Source organism: Chionomys nivalis, chromosome 1, assembly GCF_950005125.1.
Source record: "Chionomys nivalis chromosome 1, mChiNiv1.1, whole genome shotgun sequence".
Classification (NCBI taxonomy): Eukaryota; Metazoa; Chordata; class Mammalia; order Rodentia; family Cricetidae; genus Chionomys; species Chionomys nivalis.
In genome coordinates, this window is record NC_080086.1 from 195,794,806 (window position 1) to 195,816,245 (window position 21,440).

General features: G+C 41.6%; 1 protein-coding gene across 6 annotated transcripts in view; it reads right to left on the reverse strand.

Moving 5' to 3' along the window:
• Nucleotides 1–21,440, reverse strand: part of Dync1i1 (dynein cytoplasmic 1 intermediate chain 1) — a 307,387-nt gene that overhangs the window by 108,310 nt on the left and 177,637 nt on the right. For all 6 annotated transcript variants that reach the window (XM_057771005.1, XM_057771003.1, XM_057771008.1 and 3 more), the window contains 3 exons: nt 16,439–16,528; nt 8,269–8,431; nt 5,749–5,848 (listed from right to left, as the gene is read on the reverse strand). In XM_057771005.1, the coding sequence (XP_057626988.1) occupies nt 5,749–5,848; nt 8,269–8,431; nt 16,439–16,528 (353 nt within the window). The remainder of the gene's footprint in view (nt 1–5,748; nt 5,849–8,268; nt 8,432–16,438; nt 16,529–21,440) is intronic.

Sequence of the window (21,440 nt, forward strand, 5' to 3'; positions counted from 1 at the left end):
AAAGCCCACATAGTAGGAGAGAATCTTTGCCAGCTGTCCATATGACGTCAAGAGTGACATCAGACTATATAAAGAACTCAGATAACAAATGAACCAATTAAACCACAAACTAGGGATCTGAAAGGAAAATTTTCAAAGAGTATGGCTAGAAAATATGTTCAAATTGCTCATCATCACTATTAATCAGGGAAGTGCAAGTAAAAATGACCCTGAGATTTTATCTTTCCTCAGATGGAGAAGATCAACAAAATTGCGCACAACAAATGTTGGTGAGGTTGTGAGAAAAGAGGAACCCTTTTCCACTTTTGATGGGATTTTGAACCAGTGCAATCACTATAGAAACCAGTGGGGAGGTGTCTCAAAAAACTAAAAGTAAATTTACCATATGATCAAACTATACAATTGCTTGGCATATGCCTGAAGGAATGGGCATTCTATTCCACGAGTATGTACTCATTCACCTTCATTGCTGTCATATTCACAATAGCTAGGGAAAAGTAGGAATCTAAATGCCCTGCAGTAGATGAATGAATAAGGAGAACATTGTTTATACATAACAGAATACAATTCAGCTGCAAAGAAAAATGAAATCATGAAATTTTCAGGCAAATGGATGGACTTAGGAAAGTTTACGCTGAGTGAACTGACCCCGATCCAGAAAAATAAACACTGTATGTGCTCCCTCTTCTGCAGCTCCTAGCTCCAAATCCTCAGGGATGAGGGCACCACCTGGAGTGACTCCAGAAGAAGGGTCTGCTAGCTGGGCATAAGGGCGCACGCCTTTAATCCCAGATGCGGTGTCAGGGAGGCAGAGGTAGGCAGGTCTCTGTGAGTTCCAGTCCAGCCTGGTCTACAAAGCGAGTTGCAGCACAGCTAGTGTGGCTACACAGAGAAACCCTGTCTCGAAAGACCAAACAAGAGGGAACTATTGGAGGAGGTGGTAGAGAGAGGAGTAACAGGGTACAAGAGAGAAATGGGCCAGAGCTTAACTGGAGAGAGAGTAGGGAGGTAATACAGAAGGAGGGAGATGGGGAGGGAAAAACAACACTATGAATGTTGAAAAGCCATATGGAACCATATATTTTATTTACCTAAAATTGCTTTTTTTTTTTTTAAAAAAAATGAAGTTATGCTACTTAGGTAGATAATGCTACCTACCTCCAAGTAAGTAATGGCAGGAGTCACCATTCTAGATCTCAAAATAAATATAGAGCCATAGTAATAAAACCAATATGGCAGTGGAACAGAAGACATGTAAATCAACGAAAAAAAACCATGTGTTCATGTTTGTCAAACATGTATGTACTTGTGTTTGTTCTGATACTTGAAATGCCAGAGTTGTCGGACACCTGCCCAGGAGAGCTGCTAACAGGGAGGCAAGCAGTCCAAGAGAAAAAATGTGTTGCAGTCAACAAAGCTTAACTGAGTTGAAGATGTGGAGAGTGTTTTGACATTAGACATGGAGATGCAGAGTTTGGAGTTTGCCACAGATGAAAAACTTCCAGCACCAGGTATGAAAAACCTTCTTTCAAGTTGTCGATGAGGAGGGTGCAAGAAACTCCCTAAACAATATAGTCTACTGCTATTGCCTTTGGCTGTCTCTCTGAGGCTGAAGGTAACCTCTATTGCTAAAGACAACATGTGCTGCAGACACAGTATGAAGGGTTTGAACTGGGTCTGACACAAACAACTCTTTCCCGAGGACCAGACAATATGCGCTTCAGACACAATACAAAGGGTTTGAACTGAGTCCAACACAAACACCTCTTTCCCAAGGACCAGACAGTATGCGCTTCAGACATGACACGAAGGTTTGAGCTGGGTCCGGCACAAACACCTCTTTCCCAAGAAACAGCTTTTGTAGCACCAGAAGATGCCATGCAAGCTGCTGAGGAAGGGAAGCAGTCAGTAGTCTGACCAAGTTTCCAGGCCTATGAATGACAATGACTAGTAAAGGAAGATGAGATAGTGACACTCACATCTTAGCTGTAACCAACCGCTGTCCAGTCGGATGGCACACTTAAAGTGAGGGAAATTGTGCCTGCTGTGGAAACCTACTCAACTTCTAAGGGCTTGTGAGTGGATCCTAAAGAACCTTCTAACACCCGCTGACTAATCCAACTTCTGTGTTCTAAATACTTATATTTATACCCACAAACAAGTGTAGCTCTCACATCTCATCAAAGAAGCTTCTCTTTGTAGCAGACAGAACCACTACAAAACACTATGACTGGTCCAAATACAGCTGATCACGGGCTACCTAGATCCAGTTGCTATATCTACATCACAACTCCTGCATCTAAGACTTGGAAATCGAGGAAGAAGGGCAAAGAGATTGCAAAAGATGATCAGAAAATGAGATTATGTCTTCTAGAAGTGAAAGGGAAGCTATATTAACGATACCTCAATATTATGTCTCCCTAAACAGGAGCTGAACAAGGCAACACCCAGAGAAATGCTCCTGTGAAAGAAGGAAATGTCATGGTGCTCACGCCTAGACAAAGAACTACAGGCAACTTAGAACTGCAGAGAGAGAGAGAGAGAAAATTTTCATCCCTAGGGATGAGGTCCCTGAAATCATCTGCATGCCAACAATACTACATAGGTTCAGCGCTGGGATTAAAGGTGTGAGATCGAGACCAGCCTGGTCTACAAGAGCTAGTTCCAGGACAGGCTCCAAAACCACAGAGAAACCCTGTCTCAAAAAACCAAAAAAAAAAAAAGAAAAAAGGGAACATAAATATGGGAGGAAAGAGATTGGGGACACAGGGAATTGAGAGGAGGGAGAAAAGACAAGGAGGAGATAATATGATTACATTTCAATTAAAAATATAACTATATAACTAATGAAATATATAAATAACCTTTACAAAAATAAATATGCTAACTCTAATATGCAGAGACTAGATGTAGAGAGACTGTAAAGGACTCTGTTTTCTAAGATAGGTAAGAAGGAGAAGAAGGCATGAAGTGTTTGTAAACTCCAAGTGTCAGAGGCTTTGAAACTTTCTTTTGAATCTATAAATTTGACAGAATTCATAACCAGACAAGTTTTTAAAGATTATTCAAATTAGCATCTTATGTGACGACAGGACTGTAGGTGTCTTTAATAGAGGCAAAGTGTACATATGTGTGAGCAAGGTAAAAGTCTGACTTTATACACACCTAGACACTCTGACACATGGGCTGCGGACAGTGTTCCTGTCTGAACACTGCTGAGTCGATGGCAGGAGAGAGTGTAGAATTATGCAGGTCTCTCATGTTTCTCTCCTTCTCTTCCACCAGCTCCATTTTGCTCACACAAGAAGCTCTCCAAGGAATATCTGGCACCATTACACACTGAGCTTGTGTTACACGCTTATCTTTTGTCTTAATATCACCAAATGTGTCTACAGCAATTCAGAAATCCCCTTCATCTCAGAAGCGTGCAAATCTGGTTCTTTGAACCAATAAAACTATTAAGACACAAGAATTAATGATTCTAGTTTTTTGAAACTCTATAAAAACATCTTACAAATCCCTTCCCACAGTGTAGATAGACAGGTTTCACACACACACACACACACACACACACACACACACACACACACACACACAGAGAGAGAGACAGACAGACAGACAGACAGACAGACAGACAGACAGAGAATATGAGGCAAAGGAAATGTAGTCCTTCCCTGACCGAATTTCTATGCTTCCCAGTTTCACTTCCTTTGACACAAATGTCACGTGGGAAGGACCTTGTGTGGAAACAAACCCACGCAACCACACACTGAGGTGAAACAGGGCCAGCCCCACTGCTGACACACCAGCAATCTCTTCAGGGAGCCTTAGCAGCTGACTTGGGAACCACTAACAGTTGCCTTGTTGAGGAATGTGTCAGATAAAGTTCCTGCCTGAACTCCTGACTATGAATAAGTGAGCACACCGAGTGAAGTGTTTCTAGGGCTTGGGTCTGATTTCTCTGCACACCAGGGCGTGCTCACAGACCACCCACACACTGCAGAGAGACTGGGTGAGCTTGGCTGTCTTGGGTTTTGGACAACAGAGCTCTGTGCTCTGTTGTTTGATGTCAAAGAGGATTCAGGAGCAGAGAAGCCCAGCTCACTTGGTGGTTGCTGACAGGACAGTTCTGGGGATTGTACTCTCCTCCCATTCCCAACAGGATTAAATGAGACTCTTCTTAGACCTCTGTTGCTTATCTCCCTACGTCACCTTCCTCTCCTTCTCTGACTAAAGCACAGTCTTCTGAGATGCTGTCTGATGGGAAAGTGACCCCTATTTACACTGAATTCATATAGTACTTGCTGTTTATCTGGATCCCTCAACACCTCCAAGCTGTTTTGGTTTCAGCTTCAGAAGCAGCTCTTTGAGGGAAGCAGCAGTTCAAACTATGCAGTAGAATATTGCAAGGCTTGTGCCCAGCTCTGCTGTATCCTGACTGAGTGATTGTTAGAAGTTACTTAGCATCTATTGAGTCTCAGTATCTTCAGCTATCGTGACTGCCTTGTAAAATTCTCTTGAGGATAAAATAAGATAAAGTCTTCAAGGCAGTTGATATAATGCTTGGCACGTAAATTATAGAGATTAAAAACTAATTCACTACATGGCTCAAAACTCAGACCACCTACATTCAAAATATGACTTCACCACAACTAAGTTGTGTGCTTTTGCACATGACTGAGCTGCTCAGTGCTGGGCACACTGATTTGTATGTTGTCAAATGGTTGGGTTGTCCACTCATCAAGTTGACATTTGTTTGCTTATTTTCACTTCAAATATCAAGTTTTGGGTTTGCACTTTTTTTTGGCTAGGCAAGAAGGAGCTTTATTTCAGAGAATGAAATGGTTATATTTGCATTCAAGGAGGAAAAAACTGAGTGGACATGCACAAAGTAGGGTGTACAGTTTTGAGTTTTTTTTTAATTTGTTGAAAACCAGGTCTGCCCAGGGATTAAAGTGTGCATTAATAAAGCAGATATAGCAGATGTAAGATTGATAAAGATATACATAGAAAAGTGGACTTTCTTGCTGAAGGACTGGGTCAGGAAGATGAGGGAGAAGTTAGTTATGCTGTTGATGAAAGTTTGACATTAGGTCCTGGGGTGTACTACGATGTCTTCTACATTCAGATAACCGAGTAGGCAAAAGTGGATTGGGGCTATATGGAATGATGAGTTCATGACTAGTTTGCAATTCTCTGGGATGCCTGTATGGATCTCTTTGATGTAAAAAGTAGAATCAGGAGGGAGATTGAGTAGGAGACAGAGCTGACAACACTGCAGTCAAATGGCTTGCCGTGGAGAACTCTGGGTCAGTGAGTGTATCAAACAGAAGAGTGGGAGTCAGTCTGCAAGGGTCAGAGAATCTGAAAAGAGTAAGGAGAATTCGGTGGGAGGAAGTTATTTCCGAAAGTACAGGGAAGACAACCAAACTGGCGGAACCAGAGGTCAGTTAAAAGTACCCATAGGACTTGAAAAGTAGGAAATTAGTGGTGACTACAATTAGAAAAGTTTCCTGCGTAGAATGGTCTGGCTGTTTTTTCCTGAGAACATTTTAATTAATAAGTACAGCTATCTGAATGGGGAAATTAACCCCCAAACTTCAGAGAAATGTGAACAAAAATGAATGGGCAAAAGAAGAGAGTCATAGATTAGTAAATACTTCTAAAATAGAGGAATAACTATAATATTTTTAATACAAATGGCATAAAAACACAAGTCAAGTTTGTCCCATCAGCACCAATTCTTACCTGGAGAGACCAATCCATACAAGTGACCACTCGATGCTTGGACCAATGCTCATCATAGAACTGACGAGAGAAAGAAAGGTTGGCTCCAGCCTGGACATCCCTAAGGGAGTTTAAATAGCAGAGGGAAAGTGAGTTTTCAGAACAGTTTTGGCTCTGCCAGGTCCTAGTGAAGCACTGTCATGGCAAAAGTATATAATACTCTCAGAAGGCAGAAGGTCAATCTAGGCAGCACCTGATCCCGACTAAATGAATTTAAGATATTCTTCCTCATGAAAAGCTCTTCTGCTGGCTCAGAAAACTTTCGGCATTTGCTCTGAGCCTGGTGTAAAACGTCCAAATTGTTTCAGGCTTCTATCTTGTGAGTCTTGAAGCATTTTTCTTCCCTTTAGTAGATTCTAGTGCAAAACAGAGTTATCAAAAATTCCCTTGGCCAGCAAGGGGGCTCAGCAGATCAAAATATTTGTCTACAGGCCTGATGTCCCAAGTTCAATTCCCTGACCCTATTGTTGAAGGAAAAACCAACTCCCAAAGTTTTCCTCCCACATCTGCTTGAGTAACCACACTCTCACACACACTAAGATTAAATTAGTAAAATTAGATCTCCCTGCAATTAAAGGATCATAAAACTACAGGGCATTGTTTGATATCAATATTACCTTGTATGTTATTAGAGCCACAGTGATATATGTTTCTCTCTGTGAACTGGGAGAGGCTGTAGTAGCTGCCTCTAGGAGTGGCAGTAGGTGATTATTTCCACCATGAGACTGGTCTGGTGGAGAGATGGGCTGTCTTGAGAGTCCTCCAGGCATCCATGTCAGTCATGGGCTAAAAGAGCATTTTGTCTCAGAGGACTGGTTGCAATTTGGCCAGTGTTTATTTGGTTAATGTTCAACTGGCCTTGGTACTGCCTTTGAAGAACTCTGCACTTGCTTTAAGGGTCTGTGCGCTTAAATTGAGTAACCCCTGTTCTGTGCCAGTAGCTACTGGGTGTGCAGAAGAGTCTGCCTACAGTCCTTCAATTTCAGTTCAGGAAGCATGTCACCCTTCCTCCGTTCACTGTAGCCCACTACCTCACCTTGGCACTGCTCGCCTCTGTAGCTCTTGTTCAGAATGAGTAGTCTGGCTCAGAAAGCCACTCTCTAACTCTGGTCTGCTGACACAGTATGATCTCCCTTTCTTTCCTGTAACTGGTACACCCTACTAATCCTATGGAAGCTCCAGCACTACAGATTCAGGGAAGGGGTGCATGCAGTTTCATCCCCTTAGAAAACCAGGATGGTACTTGGCCATGCACTAAGATAGGGAGGGGAGACCTTTAAAATCAATGAGTTGCTAGAAATGTCTTTTGTAAAAAAGCAAACATTGGTAGAGCATGCAAATTCAAGATCCTGTTTATCTCTTCTGGGCAGTTAAACAATGACCACTTTTGTTTGAGAATGTTAGCAAAACACCCTTGTGAAATTCTTTTTCATGCCTCTGGTACGCTCTTTTTAGTATCCTCAATGTTGATGTCACACTGTCCTTTACAAATGCATTTGATGGAGACGGAGGAGGAGTGGATGGGGGGAGTAGAAGAGTGTTGGGGGAGGGAACAGGAGAAGAGGAGGGAGGGGAAACTGGCTGATATGCAAAAAAAAATTTAAAAATTAATAAAAAGAATGCATTTAAATTTCAGAAGTAATAATAAAAAAATAAGATCCGGTGCAAAAGACAAGTGATTCTACTTTCATGTCTTGTTTACAGACAAAAGGTGTCTGTAGCTACAATTGAATAGGTGTTTGTTTCTTAAGCGTCGTATAAAAAGCGCCTCCAGATATCCCATGGGTCTAGCAGTTCCTGCCCTTTCTAACACGTACACCAATCGCAGTCACAGAGAAAGTCATATGCAGTCCCCTCCACCCACTTCTTTGGCTACTCTTTGTTTATTTTATATGTAAATATCTTTTTTGCCATATGCTTTCTAAAATGTCCAAATGCATATGTAACACAAACACGATCTTATAAAATCAAAAAGAAGATGAATGTTCCAAACTCTTGTTTCTCACTACTGCTGTGACCATCTAGAACTCACGTTGGCTTTCTCCAGAAGACACAGTCTAGGCAGACCTACCACACATCTCTGCAGGCTGCACAGGAGAATGCTTTCTCCAAGAACAATGCGTGTGACTCTGCTTGTCTCTGGTACCTGGCCTGGGCTCCAGATATCAAGTTCAAAAGAATTTCCCAGGGTCACATGATAATTACAGGGAAACGCTAAACCAGAAGTTAAAACCAATGCCCACAGTCAAAGCTGCTTGCTAAGTTCAATCCAGAAATTTGCTAGACTAAATAAATGTGTTTACAATCAGTGAGTAAAGCCGGGCTAACAGCACTGGAGAGCCTGAGAACGGAAGGGCACTTGAACCCAGTACACAACCAACTCGGGCAGCCTTGAGAGACCCCACATCCCAAGAACACTAAAGGCGACAGAAGCACCAATTCATCACACTGTGTTTTTCCAAATGCATATAAGCAACGAACCCGTCTTTCTCCTCCAGCTCGCGACCGCTGTAGTCAAAAAAGATGTCAGAATCCTCAGCAAGTGCTCTTTCAATAACCCGGATTGTTCGGTCGAAGAAGATGAGGAATTCCTCTGAGTGCAGGATCTGCTGTTTTTCTTCCTCTGTCAGCTCCCTCGGAGGGGCTTTTTATGCAAGAGAGATTGTTAGGGAAGGAAAAGGGACAATTAATAACTGTTCTAGAGAAATCCCACCCGTGAAGGAGCTTGCTTATCCAGAAAGATAATGTATGGGAAAGCAAAGCGTTGTTAATCAGGATTAAAACTGTTCTCACGCCAAAGGTGTTGTGGGGTATTTCGATTGTACTCTGACATTCCCAAGACTGCCCCGAAAAGTTATACCTTGAATCGGGGTGAAGCCAGTGACTAGCTGATGGAATTGGCCATAGAGAAGCCAGCAATGCGGATAGAGTAGACAACCAGGAAGGAAAAGGCAGGGAATAGAGTCTGTGCTTCCTTTTGGTTCTGGAAGAAGGGAAAAGATGTGTCTCTTGTGGTGTCTCTGGCCAAAAAGCAAGGTCAGCTAGGTGCTACACAGCTTCTCTGAGGTAGCATGTTTCACCACAGCCTTTGACTCCTGAGTCTTGTTGATAAATAAAATGATAAAGACTTAATGTAAACCCACATATCACAGCTGTGCCAGAGCAGGGCAGCAGGACAGGAAGCCCCACCAGGCCGAGGCTTGAGGAGCCGTGGGACAGTGGTGCTGACTGAGGGTCACGGGGCAGCAGATGATAATTAAAGTATCACAAGACCCACGGGCAGCCGCTAAGCTGACAGAAAAACACCAGAAAGTGTTTGTAACTATCCTCCCTGAAAGATTCCATGTCTCATCTACTTGTCATTTTGAAGAATTAAAAATAATTACAAATGAGAATAGATTGGCACGTTTTAAGTTATTCATTCTAAATGTTACTTTCTTTCAAACTGAATGGGGAAAAACTCAAACAGGGCAGAAAAATCCATTGTTAAAATTGTACTAATTAGAATCTATTGCAACACAGTGCAGAAGGCTTTCTGCTCCCCACTAGGTAATTCCGCTGGACTTCCACTGGCTAGCTGGGAAGCTGACATCGCTTTGAAAATGTTGACTATGTCCTTCCTAGTCACACAGGGCATCACTGAAACATTCCATAGTTGCTTTTATGACTTAGAGTGGTTATTTAATTTTAATCTTATCTGGCTAAATTTGAAGATGCAAAAGGAGACAGGGCAATGAAATGGCTGACAGGGTTCCATAGAGTCTGTAAGTCAGCTCGCCTCAGTGTTGGCAGCGGGGCATATAAGCAATTCCTTCTGCAACCCTTTTTGTATACAACTCTAGGGGAGAGGTTAGGAACTCTTCCAGACTGGAGGAGCCTCTAGGGCAGGAATTTTCAGCTGAATCTTTAGGTTCTTCCCTGAGCGGACAACCAGGGAACACAGTTGGGTTGTCCTTCACTCCTATAGAAACTGCCTCACAGGATAGTCAATGATCAAAATAACAGTTAGGGCCTAGTGAACTTTCTCAGAGTTTCCCGAGACTTCTAAGACCATCTCCACAACCAGGGCCAGGTTCTTTCTGACCACATGGTGATAGGAATCTTTAAGGTACAGTCAGCTGCTCCACAACATGTTATAGAAGGTGTATTTGACTTGATAAATGCTATTCCAAGGTCATTGTCCTAAGAAATCTGGACAGTTAAGAATTCCTTGTGTAGAGCCATGACAGGGGATTTCTCCTTCCACTTTGGTCTGCTTTCTTGCCTCAGATCATGACACTGGGAGTTTGAAGAGACTCAAGACTCTATTCATAAATAAACAAACAAAAGCAAACCGAGAATGATTCTGATGTAGTTGATCCACACTTCAGAAATGCTGCTCAGTTAACAACATGGCAAACTGTGATCCATCAACCACCCAGAAGACCTGAAACCACGATCTACTCATTGCTGCTGGCACCCCCAAACAGAATTCGGAACAGTTCTTTGACATTTAAGGTGCTAGAGCCCTAAAATTGCCAGGTGTGTTGGGACTGTCCAAAGTTCCCACCAGGTTCTACTGTGTAGTCTTGTCCAGATGCCAGTCTGCTAAATGATGAAGGTGGTGATGTAGAGATTCGGAATTCAGTTTGAGATTCGGTAGAGGTCATTAATAAAGAGAAGAATGCTAAGAAACCAACATTTCCCAGCCACTTACTTCTTATTTATTTCTTATTTATTGAGTTTAAACTCTTATCAACAGTCCAGTTTAAAACTATATATATATGTATATATATACATATATATATATACACACACATACATACATATACATACACACACATATCCTAAAGTAGATAAGCATTCAATAATAAATGATCAGGTTTATTTAATTTATTTATATATTTTCTAAGCCTTTTTGTGCCACTTGAATTGTGCCTTCTATGAGTAAAGTAAAGCCACTCAATGTGGCCAGGTGAAGCAAAGACCAAATCTGTGAACTGCTAGGTCCCATTTGTTGGGTTAATACTGTTAACAAAGTAAGTAGCCTCACCAAACAAGGCTAGTATGGGCCAAGCAGAAAGTCTTTTATAAAGATTCAGCCTTGACCACTGTTCATAGGTGACTTAAGACATGCTCAAGATTAAGCAAAGTAGCAGGGACCTCCTCTTGTTACCCTCCCCACTCTTCTGCCCAATAGGAGAAAATTGAGAAAGTCTACTCTCTGTTTATCTTTTTGAACCACATCTATTTTACCCTGTATCTCCTCTTGCAAGTCTATTACCTTGAATAAAGAATAGTATCTGTGTAATTTTCTGTAATTCTTTTCTTGCCTACACCTTCTTGTCACTTTGATCTCAGCTCTCAAGACATGCAACCTCTTTTCTGGGAGAAACATAAATGACTGATCAAAGTGTCCCTAGCAGAGGCCGAGTCCAGGTAGGCGAAACAGCCGCCTCTCCAGACATTATCTTTAACAATACAATATTTGGCCTGAAATCAAGTTGCTGCGGAACCAAAACAAAGGATATACTTTATATCAAGCTTTGATGTCTAAAGGGATCAAATGACATGATTTGTTTGCACAAAGTGACAGCATGCATGTGCAGATGAGCATTTTCAAAAACTGACAAACAATATCCAACCTAGAAAGGAAATACAAATCACAGCTATTTTCAATTAAAACCAATCTCTCATTGCTTAAAAATATTTAAAATGCTAAGTGTTATTACAGTATAATGAGAACATAATATAGTACCCAGGATCTACAATCAAAAGATACACTGCGAAATAAAACCTCTTAGACAGAAAAATAGAGTCATAGATAATGGGCTTCACAGTGCTTCAAGCACAGAGATCTAAAAGGATCAGAAGTGTCTTCTTTCCATTTGAGCCCCCAAATTCTTCTCGGAATACTTTTCCTGCAGCTTTCGTTTGTCCTTTACACCTAATGAAATATATATATATATATATTTATATTTATATATATATGTATCATAAAGAATTATATATAGCAATTATATGTTATATATATGTAAAAGGATATTTGAGGCATGTGAAAAAGTTAGAAATTAATTTAGAATCAAAGCTACATTAGAGCAAAGTGTGGGTATGGATTAGATATTTCATTTGGCCTCCTAACACAAAACATGGAGAATCCCTTTCAGGAGCTGATGGCTAACAATGCTTTATCCACTTCTGAAAGAAGCATCTCCATGAAAAGTAGACTATAGATTTAACTTACGTGGTGTCCAACGAGCAAGACAATTTACAAACTTACCCCATTACATTTCGCCTGAATAACATGTGTGAAAGAGATGCATCAGACTCATGAAATGCTTAAAAACTTATAAAAATTTAGAAATTATATGAATTTCTGACCTGCAAGATTAAAATCTAGTATAAACTTTATTTGGAATCTCCTTTTATTATTCAATTATATAAATGTTAATGTTGCTTAGTCTTACATATGAAGTACATATTTTATGTCCCTTTTAAAATGGTTCTGTCCTATTGACCGTGTTTTCTTCACTTTTCTGACATGAACTTAGCTTCTTCTTCACTTCACTGTATTCTCCAGCCCTTGTTTGCTAGGGTTCTAGAACATTTGCCTCTAGAAAGACAAAATGCATGCGATGAAGCTCACACTTTATACTGAATATTTTAACTTCATTTTGTGCTTGCTTACATGTGTAGGTGTTTTCTGGTGGGTGTGTGTGTGTGTGTGTGTGTGTGTGTGTGTGTATGTGCGTGTGTGCATGTGTGCATGTCTGAAGTCAATAGCAGGTGTCTTTCTTGATCACCTTTCCATTTTTGGGGCATCTCAACCTCATCAGTTGTCTAGATTGGCCACCCAGCTCCTGAATCTGCTGGCCTTTGCCTCCCAGTGCTGGGATTATTGACAAGAACCTGGCTTTTCACTTGGGCACTAGGAACCCAGACTCAGGATGAGTTTGCATTGCATGTCACTAATTGACTAAGCCATCTCCCTAGCTCCTTAATCTTGCTTTTAAGTTGAGATTTCCATTTGTAAAATACTACTTCATAAATACCTGCCTTGTTTTCAATCCATCATTACATTGGAATATAAAATCATGGTGTTTAAAAGATATTTTTTGTAAGAGTATCTAAAAGATAAAAATAAGTAACCCATGTAGCCGATGGAAACATCAGATGCAATTGGGGCAATGGCCCTAATGGAAATTTTACAGTACAATCAGTTCATAAACAGCAGCAGGGAAGCAAATGAAACTAACGCAGACAGACATTTGTCTCTGAAGTTAACGCGAGGCTTACAGTTTAGTCTGAATTTACAGGAGTGAGGACTCCAATCCTCTTATTCTGACTTTCTTAACCTAACAATGACATACGGAGAGTTCCCAAGTTCTGATGAAAAGTCGAAGAGTTGCCTGCAACTTTGTATACTTTTTCTGCAATAAAATGCATCTGGCAAAATAGCAAATCAAAACTATGTTTCTTTATACTTAGTGCATTTTGGTGTCAGATGGAGAAATATGTAAAAAAAAAACTAGTGCATATTGAAATTCTTTCTATCTCCGTTTTAATTCAAGAAGGAAGAGGGGAAGTAGGAGTGAAAGAAAAGAAAGAAAGGGAAGAAGGGAGGAAGGAAGGAAGGAAGAAAGGAGTTTCCTAAAATGTGTTCCCTGGTTTGAAAATGTGTTTGTCAAGTTTTTTAGCCCAGAGCACATTTTTATGGCTGAGAACTAAGCCCCCTAAAGGCAGGGTTCCCCATGGAAGTGCTGACACAGCCCTAACTACTATAGCAGTCCTGTGAATGGCGCCACAATTAGATCGGCTAGAGAGTCTTCTAAAAGTTTGCAAAATACTGTTTTTTTTTTTTTGTTTTTTTGTTTTTTGTTTTTTTTTGCCAGATAGTTTGATGCCAACATAAACGTGGTTTAACCCATTATGTGCTAATTTGCAGAAACGCCATTAACAGAGAAAGAGGCACACCGTGCTGTGGTAACAGGAAATGTTCTTTCAAACTTCTTTTTGACTTTTAGTATGGCTTTAATCAATTCCATAAAGCACGGGGAGCAGTTAAAACTGACGAGTGTTTTTGCTTGGAACTTAAGAAGGAGGTGCTTGGCTTTGCCAGGAAGATGGTTTGGGGATTGGGTTTGGGGGTGGGGTGGCAGTGGGGAATCCCTGCCAAGGCCTACAAGAACTCCATGGTTGTTTGTTACTGGGCATGTTTTAAGCTGTTCTGCAAAAGGAAGCGAATGCATTTCAATAGATCCTGGCTTATTGTGTCCCTGGCTGTACCCGTGATAGCAGCTTTCACTTCTCTGGCTTTAACAAAAAAAAAAGGTTGTTTTGAGTAGAAGTTTAAGTGTGGAATTGCTCCCATTGAATCTCTTTAGGGTAAACCCGATTCCTTCTATGGATATGACTGCTGAGACCTTGAATCTTTTTCCTGTCCTCAGTCACTCCCAAAATCCCCTCCTAGACACCTGAAGGTGGGCGTGGTAATTGCCCTTCTAATGGTTCTTTGAAACAGAAAAGGCTGTTTGCATATTTTGATTTCAAAGCTATCGGCTACAGCAAAATTGAGCATAGGGAACTGGGGCACGCAAGGCTGTAACCTCACGGGGAGCACACAGCTACAGACCTTGTACTGTAAGGCAAGGCCACTAATAATAATTTGGCACACTCCTATACAGCGCTGATTTTGTGCCAAGTTGTTCCATATTAGCCCCTTTGAGTCTTATGTAAAAACACAAACTTAGGAGGTAGGTATTGTCTCTGCTTGCCAGATGAGGAAACCAGGGCCAAAAGAAAGAAAGTCAACCAAGTTAGTCATTATGGACCATGCAGCTAATGAGTGGCAGAGCCAAGATTTGATCCAGGTACCCTGGCTGCAGACGCCTTTCTTTTCCTCACTGTTTTACACTTGCTTTTCTATAACTGAGTTTGCATAAATAGAGTCAAGACAAAATTGGACACACGTGCAGACTCAAATAGGCCTTATCAGGAGACAATTTTTATTTTTAAATATCTTTTTTAGACTTATTTATTTTCATTTTATCTGTAAGAGTGTTTTACTTGCATGTATGTCTGTGTACTTGTGTGATTGTTGCTCACAGAGGCCAGAAGAAAGTGCTGAATCTCCTGTAACTGGAGTTACAGATGGTTGTGAGCTGCTATGTAGGTGCTGAGAATTGAACTCTGGTCCCCAGGAAGAGCAGGCAATGCTCTCAGCCACTGAACCTTCTCTCCAGCCTCAGGAGACAATTTTTTAAAAAAATATTTATTTATTCATTATGTATACAATATTCTGTCTGGGTGTATGTCTGCAGGTCAGAAGAGGGCACCAGACCTCATTACAGATGGTTGTGAGCCACTATGTGGTTGCCTTTGGAAGAGCAGGCAATGCTCTTAACCACTGAGCCATCTCTCCAGCCCATCAGGAGACAATTTTTAAAAGTTAAGAAATCTCTCCCCATTTGGTCTGCCGACCTCTGAGTGTGCATGGATTTCATCTGTGGGGACTCTTCAGACTGGATGGATTTTTCTCATGAGAATACAAGCAGCTAGAGCAAGCACATGGGCTCAAGATACACATTCCTTCAAAACTCTCCCATTGAGCCCTTGTCACGCACCCAGCCAGAGTCACGGCAATCTTTAATTTTTTAAATATTAACTGAGATGCTTCTAGACTTATGTTGGTCTGTACTTGAGGAGCCTAGTTGAATGTTTAGGAGAACCTTCCAACCTGCACTCCCTTCTGCAGGGACCACTCACCGTTTTTCAGCAATAATGACAACTCAAAATCTCTCTGTCTCAATGGATGAGAGTCTTGTAGTAAAAGAAAAAAAAGGCCAAGGAAATGTCATGAAGATGGCATTGTGGTATAACATAGATTTGTAGAGTCAACCTACGTCTTGGCTCATGCAAGATTCAACCTACCTCATGTACTTGTAAGTGAATTATGCATCCTGTGGCAGGTTCTTGCATCTTCCTTATCTTAGCTCCCTGCCAGTACAATAGGGACAGCAATAGTCTATGTCTCCAAAGGACATTTTGAACAGCAGACATAATATTTTCAACTGCTTCGAAGAGAGGTAAGTAGACTGGAAGCCCTTAATCAATGCTAGATTTTATTTTGTTTTCTCTTTCCTTCCAATGCTGGAATTGGAATCAAGGGCATTGCTTACTACAAAAGTGCTCTGCCACTGAACCCAGTCCTCAGTGCTAGTAACTGTTATCGCTGACGTATGTGCAAGATTTTTTGCCCCTAATATGGGCAGAGTTCTGGAAGAACACTTTGAACTGTAGTAATTGCTGATAAATGTTTCCATGTAGAGCACCTGTAAAACTTGAGAATTAATTGAAAAAATAATTGCATTTGCCTCTTCTTCCTAATGGTTATCTTTCATGGTCTAACATGATAACTGAGAGTTTGTCTTATTTTTATCTCTAAAATATTTAATAACCACTTAACTGGAGTTGTAAGTTGGTTCCATGTCATTATTTGAAAACAACTAATGCTTGCCCTGCAGATTCCAGTGAACGTTTGTAAATGTATTGAGTGTCAAACAAAGTCCTATGCAAAGGGGTGTGAGCTTAGCTTGGTTTCTTCTATCATCTTTTAGTTTGGGAAAGACAACAAAAACCCAAAATAATTGCCCTGTTTAACCCCCGACCATACCTTCCTTCACTTCCTGTTTTTTGTCTTGATTTTCCAGCTCAGAGTCCTGGCCGATTTTCGGTTCCACCATCTCCTCATCTTCCTCATCCTCTAGAAAGAATGAAGAGAAAAGCACAACATTTTCATCTTGAAAGCAAAGTCTTTGACTGATGTGGGAGGCAGACTAAAGGGCAAAGTCGCAGCCATTCAGGGAAACTCCTAAGCAAATTACTTCACAGAAAATGCCAGACAAATGTTCATGAATATATGAATAAATTATCTTCCAAATGGACCTCTTTCAAAGTCTCCCAACCTGCTGGGAAAACCGCACCGAGCAGGCACCTGTTATGCCCCCCCCCCCCAGACCCTGACCACATGGGATGTTTTGAGATTGCTTCCTTGACCTCTGAAGCTTCCTTGGAGATGGCCCAGGAACAGGTCTGAAAATGTTTCCACCTGGAGCCCTTGCCAAGCAAGGGACACCTGCTTCCCAGATGACTCATTTCCAATTTCACTTTTGCCAAATCAATTTGCTTTTGACCTACAGGAAAGGGTTAAATACGGGTCTAACCCCAGGTCAAATGCCATTGGCAAGTAAACAACCAGAGACAGACCCCCAAAGTCAATACCACTGGTCTGGGAGAAAACAACCCATCCCAAATGGCATTTGTACATTTACAATAGTTCATGAATTAATGTGGATTTAATGAGCACGAACAAATGGACCCAGTCAACTGCCTTGGCCAGATGCTACCGTGCCCTTTCTGCTCTATGCAAATGTGGGTCTCTCCACCTGCCTCCCTCAGAGGAGTGCTTGGGATCACTGTCCGAAACACAGGAGTTAGGAAACAAGGTGTTAAAAGAAAGTCTAACTCACAGATCTAAAGTGATAAAAAAAAAAAAAAGGCTGAAGGCTATTTTCCTGGATTTTGAATATAGTATTACATTTTTAGTTGGTGGTTCACTACATTGGTTCAAGTGGAGTTTAAAGAAATCACTTCTCCCTTCCCTTCTACACATTCATTCACTAAATATTTACAGACTTTACGTAAGATCCCAGCTATCTGGAACCTTCAAACCCCTAACAATAGATTCTAAGGACGTAGCAACACAGGTTTTTACTAAGCAGGGAGGAAGTGCCTTATTAAGGAAGTCATGAGTCCATGGACTAGTTTAGGGAGCCTGTGTCTCACCAGAAACGGCCACCATAAAAGGACCACATGGAGGTGACCCTTGGGAATTGAGGAACTGAGTTGTGCAAAGATCTAGGGGAAGTATGATGATAGCCCACACTTCTTTCTCGGTCTGTGGACCAAGAGGTTAAGGTCCAGATCCCTTTCTTTTTAGCTCTACTGAACTGAGATGAGAAGGTACTGTTCTGGCAAAGCTCTCATCTACACACTTGCATCCTCAAGTTCTCAAACCCGAAGGCATTTCGTCAGATGGTGCTGCATTAGTCGTCTTTAAATGGTATCAATTTCTTGCCTTGATAGATAGAAAGGCTTTTATTTTAAACACTAGCTCTTAGAAGAGTTAAAAAGCCTATCATAATAGAAAGTCTCTGAGAGTTTATTGGAAAAATATTCTATAAGGTACTTGGCTATAAAAAGTTCTGTGATACAATGTGTTAGTTTATGCATAGAAGAATGCAGGCAAGTCGTACCCTGTGCAATTCCTTAAATAAAAAATCCCTTCCCCTGAGAGTATGCTTTCAATTTGTATTTTTTTAAAAGCACAGAAATGTGTACTGTGTTTACAATATGCAAAATGCCATAACAGAGGACCATAAACAACAGAGAACAATTTTGAAAGGGCCTGTCTTTTTTAAAGTGGCTACGAACCATTTGTAGATATTAATTTTTAGTGGCCACAAAGTTCCTGTCTATCAGCCCATTAAAGACATAAAGTGAGCTTTTCAGTGGGCTGGTTGAGGGGATAACACACAAGAGGCTGCTTCGTGTCTCTGATATGTTTGCCTTGCTTAGCAAAGAGAGTGTATTTCCTTTAAGACTCTGGTTTCCTTTTTGGTACACTTGGAATAACTTCTGTTGAGACCATTTTCAAAACAGTTCAATAACTTTAAAGAAAGGAATTTACGTAGACCCTCTGCAGACTACTGATATATGACTTGGCCTCTCATTCATACCCAGTTACATTTCCTTGGAGATTGGAGAGGGAAAAAACCCTTACCACCCATGTATGGTTTCCTACAGCCAGGCCCACATACGAATTAAAACTAGTGGCAGAAGCTAATTACCTGTCAGTCTGAGGGGCTCGCTTCATACACTGGCATCTTTAGACACATGATTTTATTTAACTCCCACGTTCTGCCACCTCCAGTTGCCACCTTCATTTCCCTGGTCAGAAAACTCATTGGCAACTACTGCCCTCCTTTCTGGAGACATTCTGAAGGGCTTAGGAGTGATGGTATTTATACAGCAACCACACGTGACATGCCCAACACAGGACTGCCCTGTGTCTGAGCTCCATAGGAGTTAGTTTCCTCTGCTAATCCTTCATGCAGATAAGGCCAGGGCAGCCAATTTTAACATGCCACAGCCTTTACCTGACTTGCCCTTCTAGCCTTGCAGAGTCAGACTGTTAGTGGAAGAAGATTTATCACTGTTTGGCAATATAATACCACAACCTCCTGTGTAGTGCCTGGAGAACTCTCTATTGGTGACAGGTGGGACGGCGTGTGTGTGTGTGTGTGTGTGTGTTTGTGTGTGTGTGTGTGTGTGTTTCCCCCTGAAGCCAGAAGGGAGACAGGGTAAAAGCAGGGCCTTGGCAGACTAGATGTTCCCACCTCACACTTTGTCTTTGAGCCCTGGAAGCTAAAGTGGAGCAGACAACTAGAATACATTTAGGGCATCATGGAGTTAGCGTTAGTGCCTAATATGCTGGCTAGATTGTTCCTGAGGAGCCATGTCTGGATTCTCTTGGTCAATGGCCCTTTTATAGACTGTTCCTTCCACCTCCTGTTGATTCTATAAGTACCAGATTTCCTTCTAGTAAATTCCACCAGAGGTGGTGTCAGCACCAGATTTCCTTCTAGAGAATCCCCCTGGACTTGAGCCTTCTGCCTGCAACCAGAGCCCTCAGAACACAAGACAGCCCTCTGTTTCTCTGGGCTGGCAGGCTGTTGCTTTCCCAGCTCTCCTGAGACCTGTAAAGCCTGGGGGTAAGACCGGCTGAGGGCCTGGCCACAGCGCTTGCTGTTTAGTTGTTGCTTTTCATGAGAGGGCTGTTGGTTCCTCCATCTGCCACCTCAGGGAGACAGCTAGTCTGGGTCAGGTGGAAAATGGAGAAAGAGCACTGAGGGCCATGTCACTCCATCCTGGTCTCCAAAGGGCATCCTGTTGCTGCCCAGAGTGGGAGGCCCAAAGCAATTACCACAGGGCTTTGAATTGAACAGGTCAGTGGCCGTACGATCACTTTATACACCCCCAAGAAAAGCGATTGCTGTTTGCTATTTAAACTGAATTACATCATCCATTCTAATGTGAAAAGTTGTGAATGCTGAAATTAATAAAAGAATTTGTGGCTCATGAAATTAGTAGGAACTGTTTCCAAAAAGAAAAAGAAATGGCAAAGATACCAAGAGAACTCTAGTTACTAAGGAGCCTCTGAGGCAGATGGAGAGGTAGGAGGGAATGCTGTTCATTTTGTCTTTTCATTATTTTCTTTTTTATTAATTAGATCTGCTCAGTTTAGTATATATTTCACATATATATGATATATACTGGTTATTTCCCCTCCCACCTTTCATAACTAACCTTCCCATTCTCAAAACCCCTTTCTTACAATTTTTTTTAACATTACCATTTTTTTTTTGGTTTGTTTTGTGACCCTCTAAGTTGAAGCAGAGCCATCTGTGTGACCAGGCGTTTGAAGCTCTCCATTGGAATGATGCTGGACTCAGCAGTTGATTCACAGCAGAAGACAATGACTCCGCATCTCCCAGAGCCTATCAACAGGCAGTCATTAGGAGTAAGGGGTAGGGGCCCATGGCTCCTGCCTTTGTCTGTCACTGAGAATTGACAGGGCCAGTCTTGTGAAGGCTCACTGAAAGAAACGGCACTGCCATGAGCTCACGATTGCGATTGGTATGTCATGTCCAGAAAACAGCATTTTGTGGTTCTAGCCTTCTCTTCTAGCTCTTTTATTCTTCCTAGCTCCTCTTCCTGAGCTTTAGAGATAGGATATAAAGGTCTTTCTTTGGGTCTTAGCATCTTGGGCAGCTATGAGTCTCTCTGGACTCACATTTATTCACTGCAAGGAGCAATTTCTTTGTTAAAGCTGAGAGAGGATTTTGTCTATATGTATACATATAGATATTTAGAAGGTACTTTAGTGCTATGCCAATTAAACTAAATAACAGTAGTAAGTTCCCTTATTGGACCTATGACCTCCCTGTTATTATTGATGGGGTTCACAGTAACAGTCATGGACGCTCTCTTGTGAAGCTGACCTTGTAACCAATCAGAAAGCAATTGGTTATTGCACATGTGGGCATATATGTTGTCTGGCAGATTGGTTTTACAGTTCATGGGGTTCACAGCTAGACATGATAAAGATTTCCTAAATGTATGTATAGAATGTGAACAATTTTTAGCCCTCATAACCCTTGCTCGGCCCCTCCCTTTCTAGCTGAAATCCTTTTTCTTCCCAACAATCCCCCCTTCATACTTTGATGTCCTTTTTAAAGATATCAATGAAGTTCTGATGGCTTTCTGGGACAGCCTGGCTCCCACGAGCAAGTTTCTTCCTAGCCAGCCCTGTAGAGCAACAGGATGTTTTAAAAATAGGTGATACCTTCTGATTTAAGATCACAGAGGAAAAATGAAGGCTGGAAGGCAGTAGGTAAGACTCAAGTCGGAGGACAAGCAGAAGACTGGCTGTAGCCAGACTGAACCCCAGAGGACGAGGCCTTGACCCCAGCTGGCTGGCTGGCCAAGGGGAGGGCTAACCTGAGCCGTGAGTCACCCCATGTATTTGTGCAGTGGCTAGATGGTGAAGGCTC